Below are 13,217 nucleotides of genomic sequence, written 5' to 3'. Positions count from 1 at the left end.
GCTTAGGGAGACCTTCCCGTGGCTTGCATTGCAGAAGCACGTGAGGAGAAGGGGGGGTGTTCTGGAAGGTCAGAGAGTAATGCAACCTCCCCCCTTACCCCTACCCCCCCATCCCCCCAGCTGCTCCGATGGGTTGGGGACCGCAGAGGAATCTGCCCGGGTTTAGGAGACAGTTTTTTCTTAATCTACAGGGAAACAACATAGGAGGAACGCTTATGAATATCAGAGACGGAAAAATGAGGTCAGGATCATTAGAATCCTCTCTGTCTTCCAAAGATAATATAGCTGCCTGCCTGCTGCAGTCCCAGCCATTTCAGGGTTCAGCTCCAGTGTGCCGTGGGTATGAACTTAATTAAGTACGAAGAGGTAATGAATTGGAATTTTTTGCTTAGTACAATTTTTCTTCAGAGCATGCAAACCCATAAATCCTGCGAAGCTGTCAAAAGGAAATACCTCCTCTGCTAGTGATGTGGAGGAAAACATATGCCACTTATTCAATAAACTAATATCCACACAGAAGAAAAATGTTGACTAGATACCTCAGAGTCAAAGTTGGTTTGAAAGTTTGTCAATAAGGAATTTTATGGCCATGAACTGAGGATGAAATTTAGCTGAACAAGTGAATTAAAATTTCAGGTGCTCTGACGAGTGGCACAGTAGATATAATGGAACTATTATTTATGAATCAAAACTGGTTTATTCGACAGTCTTGATAGCTGGCCGCGCGAAAGACAAAAATCAGATTAATTCAATAATAGAAGGCTGGCTTGTGTTTTATCTCTTCTCCATGTCCTCTGAAAATTTGATTAAAATGAAAATGTCTAAGAATAGCACTGAAAATGCACGTTGTATATAAAACAGAAAATAATATTTGCAACTAGAATGGGAGCTTTGGGAGCAGAAGTGCTGAAATATTTCTTAATCTTGCCACTGATTAACCTTAAGCAAGACCCTTTGTTCTCCTTGCCTAGTAAGATAGACCCAGCTCTCCTGTCCTCATGCCGCAGGACATAGCAATATGCCTGGAAAGTCATGCGCAGGTGCAAGGATAGAGTGTGGTGGAGAGGGGGTGGTGAATAATAATAATTCATTTTAGAGTACATACGTGCATTTACACCAGGAGCCCTGGTGGCATAGTGGGTTACTGGTTGGGCTGCTCACCACAAGGTCAGCAGTTTGAAACCACCAGCTGCTCTGTGGGCTGTAGAGGGCTACAGTCTCAGAAACCCACAGGGGCAGTTCTCGTCTCTCCTGGAAGGGTGAATAAGAGTCAGAATTGACTGGAGGAGAGACAGAGTTGGGCTTTCTTTCTTTTCTAGTTTTTATGCACATTTATATGTATGGGTGCTGCTACTGGGGCTCTTCTAGGAAGTACTTCCAAAATTTTTGTTATCACTTCTACGGCTAATAGTACTTACGATGTGTTTGCCTTCCTTGAAAACTATTTTAAGTTTGTGAAGCATTTTGATAGTTAAAAAAAACGCATATATGATACATTCCAATATGCTTCTTATAAGCGTGCATGATAAGTTGAGTGAGAGCAGTCGGAAGGTTCAGTTATGTACAAAGATTCATTGTAGACACGACCCCAGTCACTGAACAAGCAAGGCACAATAAAATCGTAGGTAGAAGTTGGTGAGTTCTGCAAACCCAAGCTCTGCTTTGAGTTTGACATGATTTGGTGCTGAATGTCATGCCAGGGAATGGAGATATGGCAGCATACATAGGCACTGAAGCAGACTACTTTGTCTGATGCCAGTTCCACTTAAAAAATCACATTTATATTATGGTTTAAGTCACCTTAAAGTATTCTTTGTAAAATCACTGTGTAGAAAATGTACATGCACAAACTACACTTCCAAAAATGATTTAGGATTATTGGCAGAACCCCAGGTAGCATGAGACCACCCCATCCCTGGTGGGCTTATTCGACACGGATCCCTAGACGTTTTGTGTCAGGAGTTCTCCATCCTGTGCTTGTCGGTGGAGACGTGAGAGGTGGTGGCCATCAGGCATCAGGCATGAATAAATTAAAAAGAAGAATGACTCAAAGGTGAGTCCCCTTCCAGGCAGCTCCACGAAGTGCACACCTTATGAGTCATGATGTGGACAGGCTTGAATCTCTGAGATGATTTTTGGAGATCATTTCTGGCAATGTCCAGTCACTTGGATTCACTCATTCTAGAGAAGTGATTTGCTTTGGGGAATATAGCTCTGGGACCGCTCTTTAGTTTGTTTACTTGCTTAAGAGCCTAGGATTTCTGCCTTTGTACCAGAAAGTTGGGACAGAAATATTTTATACACACACACATATATAGTCCCAGCATTATATGACTCTCTGACATGTACAGCCTGTCGTTACAAATCAACCCCACAAAGCCTGTAATGTTAAAAGTTCTAGATACATACAATGGTTTGTAATAATAAATGATTTGTTATGATGTGTATCAAAAATCATTATTACTATTAGTGTATTATTATACTGTACTCTTTTTTGCATCAGGAATCGCTTCTTAAATGTTTTGGATGCATAAAAAAATACACTCTATACTGTACAACAGTGCCTCCCAGAGTGGGCGAGATCATTCCCTGAGGGGGGTGCACTCTACGGATATGGGAAGCTGCAAAAGCAGATTCCTGTACTTTATCCTGGATTATGGGCTGTAGTACAAACTTTTTTTTTTCCTCTGAAAAGAGGGAAGTCAGCAAATAAGTTTATGTGGACTTTTGAACACCAAGACATTTGAATAACTGACATTCGATGTGACTCCGTCCTGAATTATGATCAGATAAGGCTTCAGGAGAGGACCAGCACACCGACGTCCTTGGGCCTTCTTGTATTCCTTCAAGATTGGCTGCGTAGATCAGCTGGCTTTTGGTCTTTGGCAGCTTGTGCCCCTTCAATCATCAACAGTAAACCAGTGTTCAACGAACAGTTTGGAAAAACTCAAGTGCATTTATTTTGATAGGCAAATTTTTGTTGGAAATAGAAGCAAGAGAGAGACGCAGAAGATAACGTCAGAAGTTACACAGGTTAGAGTTGCAAAGAGGCCTGACTTTGATCTGGGCCCCAGAATCTGAGGTCCAACAGATCCTTTATCTGACGAACTGAAAATTTGGCCATAAAAATCCCAGACATTTGAATGTTCATCAAAAAGATTTTGTAGACACACATTTTCCATGTGCGGCTCAATCAAAAAGCCTGTGCACTGATCTAAAGGGATGCCCACATCACCACTTCCCACTGCTGTGCCAGTCACCTGGCATGCAGAGGGGGACTGTGTGACAAGCAAGGTGGGAATCCGCCCCAAAGAGAAAAACACTCCAGAGGGGCCAGGAGCCGCAGGAGGCTCCTTTCCTGCTTTAGATTGGTTCACATGAAACGAACAAAAACCCGAAAATCCCTTCCTCCTTCTCTCCAGGGTTTTGATTTTCCCTTTTCCTGATCAAAGTCGGAAGGAGGAAGCAACTGGAACCTAAAACAACCAAGACTGGATTTAGGGACTTGTGGCCGCTTGGGTTTTGCATAACTGTATTTATTGCATAGGCCAGGGCAGCATGCCTCACTTGTGCTTGAACCAGGAGTTAGAAATCCCTTCTCTCTCTCTCTCTCTCTCTCTCTCTCTCTCTCTCTCTCTCTCTCTCTCTCTCTCTGTCTGCTGCAGAAACTCCCAAGTCCCAGGGGGGGGGGGGACGCTCCAGAAAGGGGTAAGCAAAGCTGATTGTCAATCACAGTGGATTATTTTCTGATGAAAGTATTTTCTTTTCCGCAGAAAGTGTTTTTATGATGCTTATCTTTGTTCAGTTTGCATCCTTTTTCTTTTCTTTACTCCTTTTTGATTGTTTATGCCATCCAGGGAAAGTCTGCTTTCAGCAGCCCAGAGGGACGCCATCAGCGGTTGGCATCTGTTTCAAGCACCCTTGTTTGTAATGGGAGTTGGTACCTGAAGGGAAAGTGACTCCACTGTTTGGTGGGAGGAGCCTGGAGACAATCCGTCCCCATCACAGCGTCTTTGAAGAGGGCCCTGTTCTTGTGTCCCACAGTTCCGTCTTTTTTTTTAATCCCCCTTCAAGTGTGAAGCTTGTCTTCTTTTTAGCTTTCAGCGTTTTCCAGGCCCTTTGGCTCCTCCCTTTTGTAGCTTTCTTGAAAATCTCTTTCTCCTCACAGAGAGCTAAGTACACAGTCAGCAGGGACCCGAGTCTTGCTCCCTCTGGAGTCTCAGGAGACTTGCACTTGGCCTGGCTGCAGAGGAACAAGGAGAGCCTGAGGCTTGACCGGAACAGCTTTGCCCTGGGGGCTTTCTTGCCATGAAATAAAAATCAAAGAAGGATTAATAATTTGAGACCCAACCACACTTAATTTTGTTAAATGTTTCATCCTTTTCCTCTGCATACACCAAACCAATCACAGATGCAAAGCAAATGACTTGCACATTGTACTGGAGCAATCTTCGGCAGAGGAGTTGCCAACCACAGACAATACCAGGGGGTGTGAAAAATCATTTTACGGCGTTCTGTCAACCCGGCTCTGCTTGCTCGTTTTTGAATTTGAAGTTATTTCTTTACTGAGTATGGTGCATCTATTTGCTGTTCACTTGGGGAAGTGAGTCATCAGAATAAAAAGCTGGACAATGGTAATTAATTCTATGCCTCGAAGACCATTCAGATGGATATGGAGTGGAGGGAAAAGCAGTCCTGGTAAGGCCCATGACCCCTTGGGCCTTGCTAACAGTTAAGCACTTGGTTAGTAACGTAAAGGTGTTGGTTTGAATCCCCCCAGGGGAAAAGCCTATAGATCAGTTTCCTAAGGGCTTCGGCCTTGACAACTCTGCGCAGCAGTGTTCCGCCCTGAGCTGGGGCTCACCGTGACTTGGAATCAACTTGACAGCAACTGTGATGCCTAAGTTTCCAGAGTGCTGATAAGTTTTCAAAGTTCTGTTCTTGAGCTTGAGGATTTCATTCTGTATCCAATGTGTTTTTATGTACTTAGAGGAAGCCCTAGATACACAAAGTTGAAAATATTTGCGGGCTTAAAAAATTCACTTTTAAAAATATATTGAAAGTACGAGAAGTGAAGGTTTAAAGGAGTCTTATCTACTCACAGTGCAGCTTCTGGACTTTCTCATGTGTAACTTCCCTTAAATGTCCAGGCTGAGAAAAATGATTTGTTATTACACTGAAAATAGGACACACTCTTTGATTTATGGGGATAAGCCAAAAAGAAGTATTGCTATAAGATCATAGAAACCATTATTAAGCATGAGTTTCGAAATGTGAAGCTGTTGTTTCTCAACAATATTCTTCATCTAAGTCTAGACACTTCCAATAGCAGTATCTTCCTTTCTCTAACCTTCCCTGAAGAATTCTCTGCTCCTATACAGTGGATGGGGGGAGAATCTCCAACAAAATTCTAGTAAGGTGACCCTTGCTACCTGCCAGGAGTGAGCAGGGCCTTTGTCATGATGGCAAAACCACAAATGTCAGTATAGCTTTCCTGGCCTTTTCCCCACCACTGCAGTTTTCAATTTCCTTAAAAATTCTTCACCATAAGCTATCCCGATTATCCTATGTCCTTTGGGGAGGGGGAGAAATCTATAAATAGGATGACGCCCAATAAACTGTCTGCATTACGTTCTGAGTTGACCGCTCTGCCTTCAGTTCAACTGGTTCAGCAGATCCCTTCTGAAGCCACTCTTTCGATGTTGCCTTTTTTGAAGGTCCCCTAGTAAGACTAAGACAGGTTATAATTGAGAGAACTAATCCACAGTCATCCACTGATTTAAGAAACACATTTAACTGTGCTTTGTTTGGAATAAACCCGGGCATGCATGAATTGGACTCCTGGTAGCAATACTTTCGGACTCACCCTTGTAGCTCTAATTCCACATAAAACGCGCTTCTGTGAAGGTGACTGCAATCTTCACATCGAAAATCTTACTCTTCAAGATACTTAAAAATAATGATGTATCACTTTGCTTTTTTTTTTGAGATCAATTAAAATAAGGCGCGCTTCTACGTTTTGGTATGCGATTTACCTGTAGCTTTGTGTTCTCAACTGTTTGCAAATGAGTTTAAACTCTGTTCTAATTAGCACCCGCAAACCCACCCACGCACTCACAGAAAGCTCTGTGGACACTGAGTTGGTAGGTACCAATGATGGGAGAGGGAACCCTATTCTTGATGGAGTGTCACGTGAGGCTGTGTCCTGGACAGGTAGGTCCTCAGGCCATGGACCTTTGCTGATTATCTGAGAAGGAGGAAGAATGTGTGAAAGAACAGGAGACACCATCTATTTCTGGCCACCTTCCTTGCCAACTTGCTGAGAAAATGGCTTAGGGAATCTGCATGGCTTGAACAAGTTCTACAGCTCAAAGAGGCCAGAGTGAAGCACACTCACTTTCCCTAATCTAGATCCTTTCATTTACTCAAGCATTTACTCAAGTTGAGTTCTGCCAAGTCTTACAAAGTGCCACCGGGAACTGAATTCCTAGCAAACACTTCTTGGGCAAAGGTGATGTTTTGGAATCCTATTAACTACACATTGGTATTACCATGATGTACAAATTCAACATAAGCTCTCTGTGGTTATTTCTGCTCCTTGTGTGTAAAGTCTTTGCCACTGCATTAACATAAAAAGGATGGATTGACTTCTGACTATAGGAAATAAATCACCCCAACTTTTGACAGCAGTGTTAGAAAAAAAAGAAGAAAAGATTTATTGGTTTTAGTTAGTGGCTTATTGTTTATTGTGATAGCTATTAAAAATAGATAACCAGAGGCTAATAAATGTTAATGGTCCCTTCACTATTAGAAAATCAATTGTCAGTGGATATAGCATCTATTAAAATATTATTTTGTTTATAATCTTCAATAACACTAATAATATTACCTCTGAGAGAATTATTTTTTCAGGGACCCCGCAACAAAAGGTTAGTGTTGACTATGAAGAACAGATTTGGCAGGAGGACATTTTCATCTACATATAATTTTAATGGCTTTCAAAGCATTATATTATCATGGTAATAAAACACATGTGTAATTTGTCAAGATTGATAAACTCCTTACCAAGGACTCTTAAATATTTCTTTGAAACTTGTTTGAGAGCAGTTAGATAGATTTCTAAATGTAAGTAATTAAAATTGTATAGTATTGAATTATTGACCAATCCCGGACTATTAATCAAGCTAAAAAATTCTACAATCAGTGCTCAGTGTGCTGAAGCCTGGAAAAATAATAGTATTTGTGTTCAGTGAGGCAAGTAGCCACAATTAAGCACTTCACTTGACAAATGAGAGGGTACATTTTATTTTGCACTTAATTGAATTGTTGTACATGCTTGGCCACCATTGTCTCCTAACCCTTCGCTTTGGTTTCTGGGCATTGGGAGCAGATGAGTTTGTTAAAGGTAAAACAATTAAGTCAGCTCTAACCATTGGCTTTCTAAACGCAGCCACGACGGTTTGGGCCACAGGCCAGGGCTTCACACCGGCCGAGACTGTCTCTTACACTTCACACACCCTACCAATTCAGTATTCATTTCTTAACCAAAAAATTTGACGAACAAATGAGAGCCCGGACAAGGAATGAAATGAAATAGCTTCGAATCCAGAAAACTTTCCAGGTTTTCTATCGCTGGCCAGATTCTGCTTACTTAAGCAGAAGAACTTTGGTAGGGAAGACAGAATTCTAATCTGTTTTATGAAAACCCCAAATTGATTTCCTCCTCATGAGCTGGAAAGCACGTTCTCTAGTAAACCTGCTAATTATCAAGTATTCCTCACAACTTCCTTCCCTCTGCTGCTGCACCAGCGCCAGCCTCTGTGAGCTTAGTGGCTCATTGCGTTGCGGCTGCTCTGCACCCTTGCTTGCTATCAGATTAAACTGGGGAGCTGAGTTCAAGAACAAGACCAGTGGCTATCATATTAAACTGGGGAGCTGAGTTCAAGAACAAGACCAGTGGCTATCATATTAAACTGGGGAGCTGAGTTCAAGAACAAGGGCGGTGGGTCAAGTGGGGTTGGAGGAGCACCTGGGAAATAGAAGCTAGGATTCATGAGTGCCTTTCAGAACCACGTTTCTTTTCCAGAGACGTGCATCTGTGGTTGTGCGATGCCGGGGCCGAGGCTAGCGACAGACCTCAATTTGGTTTAGTATTTGTGAAGGCACACAGGCAGTCTCTTATTTGCCTGCATGTTCCCCTGACACTCAGAATATGATTCAAATGCCCTAGAGTGACCGTGGCCTCAAGACCTACTTTCCTATCAGGACAATTCACCCTCAGTCTATGGAGATCAGACCTGCTCCCCCTGTTCCAGGGATGATTAAGATGACACTAGAGAATTGATTTTAATCCACTTTGGAAAGTTGAAAGTCCCGTGGAAGCCTAAGAGACAATGAAATCATTTCTCTTAACCCGCTTCTTAGTCAAGTCTGTGCTTCAGCGCGTGCACAAGCCTCTACTACGCCTGGAAGAGGAGGGGACTTGGGGTGCTTTGGCGTGCTGTGACTCACACTGGGGGGGATCTTCCCTGGAGAAGGACTCGCCCAGAGTTAGCTCCTGTAAAGCAGAGGGAACCCGGTGCCCACAGCTCTCTGCTCCCTCTTGAAAAGCCAGGAAATGGCTCCAGCAGTTTTGGGCCTCCCCTCGCGGTGCTGAACCCCACAGCCTCACAGCAACCCCTGACGGGGCGGTCTCTTCCTTTGTTGCAGGCCCTACCAGTGCGGCCACTGCTCCCAGTCCTTCTCGCAGCCTTCAGAGCTGAGGAATCACGTGGTCACCCACTCCAGCGACCGGCCTTTCAAGTGCGGCTATTGTGGTCGTGCCTTTGCCGGAGCCACCACCCTCAACAACCACATCCGAACCCACACTGGAGAAAAGCCCTTCAAGTAAGTAACGGGCCTTTTTGCCTCTCTTTCTCTTCATCTTTCAAGAGTCAGTAGAGAAGTGGGCAGCCCAGCCAGCCGGCCAAGAAGGCGAGTTGGAAGGTTAATGTCCAGGCTGCAGAAGAACCGACTTGTTTTGTGGCAAACGCTTGGGACAATGTAATCAGAAAACGTCTGCATTGGTCATGTTTCACGTTGTGCATTGAGGATGGGAGATAACTTCCTAGGTGTGTTTTCTCACCAGGAAAGTGAGGTTGTTGTAGTTAGGGGCTGTGGAGAAGACTCCAACTTGCAGCAGCGCTGTGTCCTCCTCGGAACTGTTGTCATGTTTGGGCCCGCGGGTGCAGCCACTGGGATAAGCCACCTCATGAGGGAGCTTCCTCTTTTTCGCTGACTCTGTACCAAGCATGATGTCCTTCAGGAGGACTTTGGAAGGTCCTTTGTAGTTCCAGAGGATCTGTACTTCTAGAATGTGAGGTAGGATCTACAGGGAGTTCTTGCAGCCATCACCAGTAAGCCCCATGACCTTCGGAAAGGTGGCCAAAACTTCAGGGCATCTGAATAATCATCTCTTGGGGAGGCTGAACCTTTCAGAATTCTGATGAACCATTTCCTCTTCTTTCCTACCTATTATAGAAGTTTCCACCTATTACAACAGCCAGCTGGGGGCTTTTCAGTGTATCCCTTGGACCTCTGAAATACCACATTGATGTTAAACTAAACCAAGACATAGGACATGCCCAAGTTCATGAGGATTCAGGAAATGTGAGAAGAGGTAGAACTGAATTTCAAGAGGTTTGGCCCAACAAGGGCACCTGAGGGAGAGTATGTGTTTCTAGATATATCATAGTCATGAAAAAAAAAAGTCTGTTATATTAGATTGTCTACTCATTTCTTTCTGTGTTCATTCATGCATGCATGCATGCATCCGTGTATACATTTATTCATTCTGCAGATGTTTATTGCTCACCAACTCTGTCCAAGGCACTCTGCTAGGTCCGAGAGATACAAAGGTGAGTCAGACTTGGTTCCGGCTTTTGGAGACCTCAGAATCTATGGGGAAACCCAGTTGTCAATTAGCAAACATGACAGCATAGGGTGAAAAGCACAACAACAAAATGTATACAATATTTCAGGGTACCATAAAGATGACACAATCAATGCTCTCTGGGCGAGATGATTTGTAAGACGTGTGTTGGATGACCAGGTGGGATTTGCCAGGAGTACAAAAGGAAAGAGATACTTCTGGCAGCTCAGACAGCATGTGGGAAGACTTGGTCCTGCGAGCCAGCACATACACTTGGTCAGTGGTCTCAGAGGTGTTTTTACAGCTTTTTCAGTTCAAACTCCTTACATCTTATTTGCTATACTGGCTTTTCTTGTGTAAGAAGGAATATTCATCCTTTGTAACTTCTAAGTACAAGATCAAGCAAGAGAGAAACTGAGTTAGGCACTAGGAAGTGTTCAGCCTCAACTATGAAGTCGTCCTAAAGATTTGCCCCGCAGCCATCTAGCATGGTCGCTCTAACAGACCTCTAGCTGCCGCTTTCAGTCTGAGACCACTCTGCTCTGGGTGAGATACTTGAACCGAGAGTCCGGTTGATCGGGTTCCTGAGTACCTCTGCTAGCTGATGAATGAGTATATAAAAGGTGATCGTCTTCATTCAGGTGCCTTTAAATTTGATACCCAGTGGCTTCTTGGGAGAAGGACAAGGCTTTCTACTCCAGCAAAGAGTTAGAGTCTCAGAAACCCTCCGGGGGCAGTTCTGCCCTGCCCTATAGGGTTAAGATGAGTCGGCAATGGCTCAGTGTCATTGGGTTTGGTTTTGGGTTTAATCGCCATTCTAAAGGAGTAGGCCTCGTAGTGCTGGGGGTGTAAGCATTGGACTGCTAGCCTCCAGGTCAGTGGTTGAATCCCACCAACTATCCTATGCGAGAAAGATGAGGCAGTCAGCTACCATAATGATTTACATTCACAGAAACCTGAAAGTGCAGTTCCACTCTGTCCTAGAGGGTCACTATGAGTTGGAATTGACTCGATGGTAGTGGCTTCGTGGATGGTTTATTCATCATTCTGGAGTCCCTAGGTCACAAAAGGAGCCCAGGTAGCATAGTGATTACGCATTGGGCTCCGATCCACGAGGTCAGCAGTTCGAAACCACCAGTGGCTCCACAGGAAAAAGCCGAGGCTCTGTACTCCCATAAAGAGTTACAGCCTTGGAAAGTCACAAGGGCCATTCTACTCAGTCTTGTATGGTCGCTGTGAGTAGACATCAAGCCAATGACAGTGAGTTTTATGCCACACAAAGAGTAAATCAAAGGACTACTAACCAAAAAAGATGGTCAAGTCCACCCCGAGGTGTCTGGGAAGAAAGACATGGGGATTTGCTTCCTCCCGAAAGGACACAGATGTGAAAATCCCATGGGACAAAGTTCTACCCTGCGGCACACGGGCCGTCATGATTCAGAATGAACTCAACGGCACCTGGTTTGGTTTTTATTTGGTTTGTTCTTCATTCTTTACTCTCTTCCATCGGGGCTTGATTTGTATGATGAATTAATATACATGTAGTGACACTTTTGTCTGTATACTTGGATGCAGCTTGTTCACCTAGCTGAGAGGGCACGGCTTTGGCTAGTCAAGCTAGCAACAGCCCGAGGGGGTATTTTTTTCTAATCACTCTAAGGTATACCAACGGACTAGCACAGTCCTAACACAACTTACACAGTGAATCTGCCATTGTCCTCATCCTGACTGTCTGGGTTTCACGGATTCGGCCTGCACCGTGGCTCTGGATGGAGAAGCAGAAACTCAGACATTTTCCACGCGCGGAGCAAGAGAGCTTCCCAAAATCTGAGTTGCCAGAGAACTGAGCGTATCCCCTGGCCACTTATAAGAGAGAGGGCGGCCAGACAGGTACAGTGCCAGGAATCAGATTGATTTTTATCTTGTCGCTGTGTAAATAGATTTTAGTAATTAATTGAAGAGGTTTCAGGGTTAAGATGGGAAATAGATTTCTGTTAATGTTAAGGTGTTACTTATGTGTAACCTCGTTGACTCTACTCAACTTTTTCCCTTTAGCATCTTCCTTTTGTCATGTTTCCAATACAGTTGCCATTTTAACTCAGTTTGAAATTCATCAGATTAATCTTTGAAGGGCTTTAGTGATTGTGGTGGGTTTTTGTTTTTGACAAAAGTGTTTTTCTCTATCACATAATTTCCTTGGCAATTAAAGTGAACCACCAGGTTGGATTCTCTGTGCCTGTTTTCATGCCTCGGCTCCTGCTCAGACAAGACAGCCGCTTGCTGGAGGCTTGCCCCCTTTACTTATCACATAGACCTTGCCAGGGGACAGTCGAATGTGTGCTTATTTTACAAGTACATGATTTGAATGGCTTCTAGGAAACGGCAAGTTAAATCCTTTAGTATATACAACTCGGTCTTTCAGGATTGGACGGTCCCAAGGGAGTTTTGGGAAATTTCCAACCATAGTTCATGGATATCTATCCTGGGGGCAATTGTATATATTACCAAGATATCCTTTTACATACATATAAAACAAACATTCCCCACAAAACTGGTTTCTGAAATGGGTTTTGCCACAACCATTAATTTTACTGCCACTTCAACTGATGGGTATTGGCTTAAATGATGTTGCAAAGAAGGAATCTTATAAAAGGGGCACAACCCTAAACTGTAGGCCTTGGGTAGCTTCCAAATAGATGCCCTAGATGACGTATCCCCACAATTGTCCCATCCATGCAGAGCTGGGGGGACTACACAGAATTTGGGGCGGGGGGAGGCAAATCCCAAGGGACGAGAAAGTCTTTATAAATTCTCTCCTGAAAAGTGATTTTTCAAGGCAGAGCTGAGAGTATTGCCAACTGAAGAATGCTGGCGAAGACTTAGCAGTATAAGATCTGAGTCTCAGGCCAGGCTTTACCTCCCAATCTTATTGACTGAAATCCTTAGGTCACAGCTTGTCAGCACCTTACCTAGGCTGTAGCCATAGACTTCTTTAGGTAAATGAGCACATAGGTAAACTGAACATGAAAGCTTCAGATTGGAGGTCTCGGCTTTTGGCTGGAGCTATAAAACGAGAAGCCATGGAGAACAAGGAACAAACACAAGTCAGTTCTTATAACAGCAATTGCCAATCACTTTATTGCCAAAAGGAAGAAAGAGACAGAAGACCAGTGGGAGGGAAGCAGGGAAAGGGAAAATTGCCAGTTGAAAAATTCTTCCTAGTGAGAAGACTTCTTCTTCTTCTTCTTCTTCTTCTTCTTCTTCTTCTTCTTCTTCTTCTTCTTCTTCTTCTTCTTCTTCTTCTTCT

At 43.7% G+C, this 13,217-nt stretch overlaps 1 protein-coding gene across 1 annotated transcript in view; it reads left to right on the top strand.

Moving 5' to 3' along the window:
- Positions 1–13,217, top strand: part of PRDM6 (PR/SET domain 6) — a 106,647-nt gene that overhangs the window by 89,057 nt on the left and 4,373 nt on the right. The window contains exon 6 of the mRNA XM_013004459.3: positions 8,710–8,886. Coding sequence (XP_012859913.1) covers positions 8,710–8,886 — 177 coding nt within the window. The remainder of the gene's footprint in view (positions 1–8,709; positions 8,887–13,217) is intronic.

This window comes from Echinops telfairi, unplaced genomic scaffold, assembly GCF_000313985.2.
Source record: "Echinops telfairi isolate 266 unplaced genomic scaffold, ASM31398v2 ScPeMD7_7469;HRSCAF=8507_1, whole genome shotgun sequence".
Lineage (NCBI taxonomy): Eukaryota > Metazoa > Chordata > Mammalia > Afrosoricida > Tenrecidae > Echinops > Echinops telfairi.
This window is presented reverse-complemented; position numbering and strand designations above follow the sequence as displayed.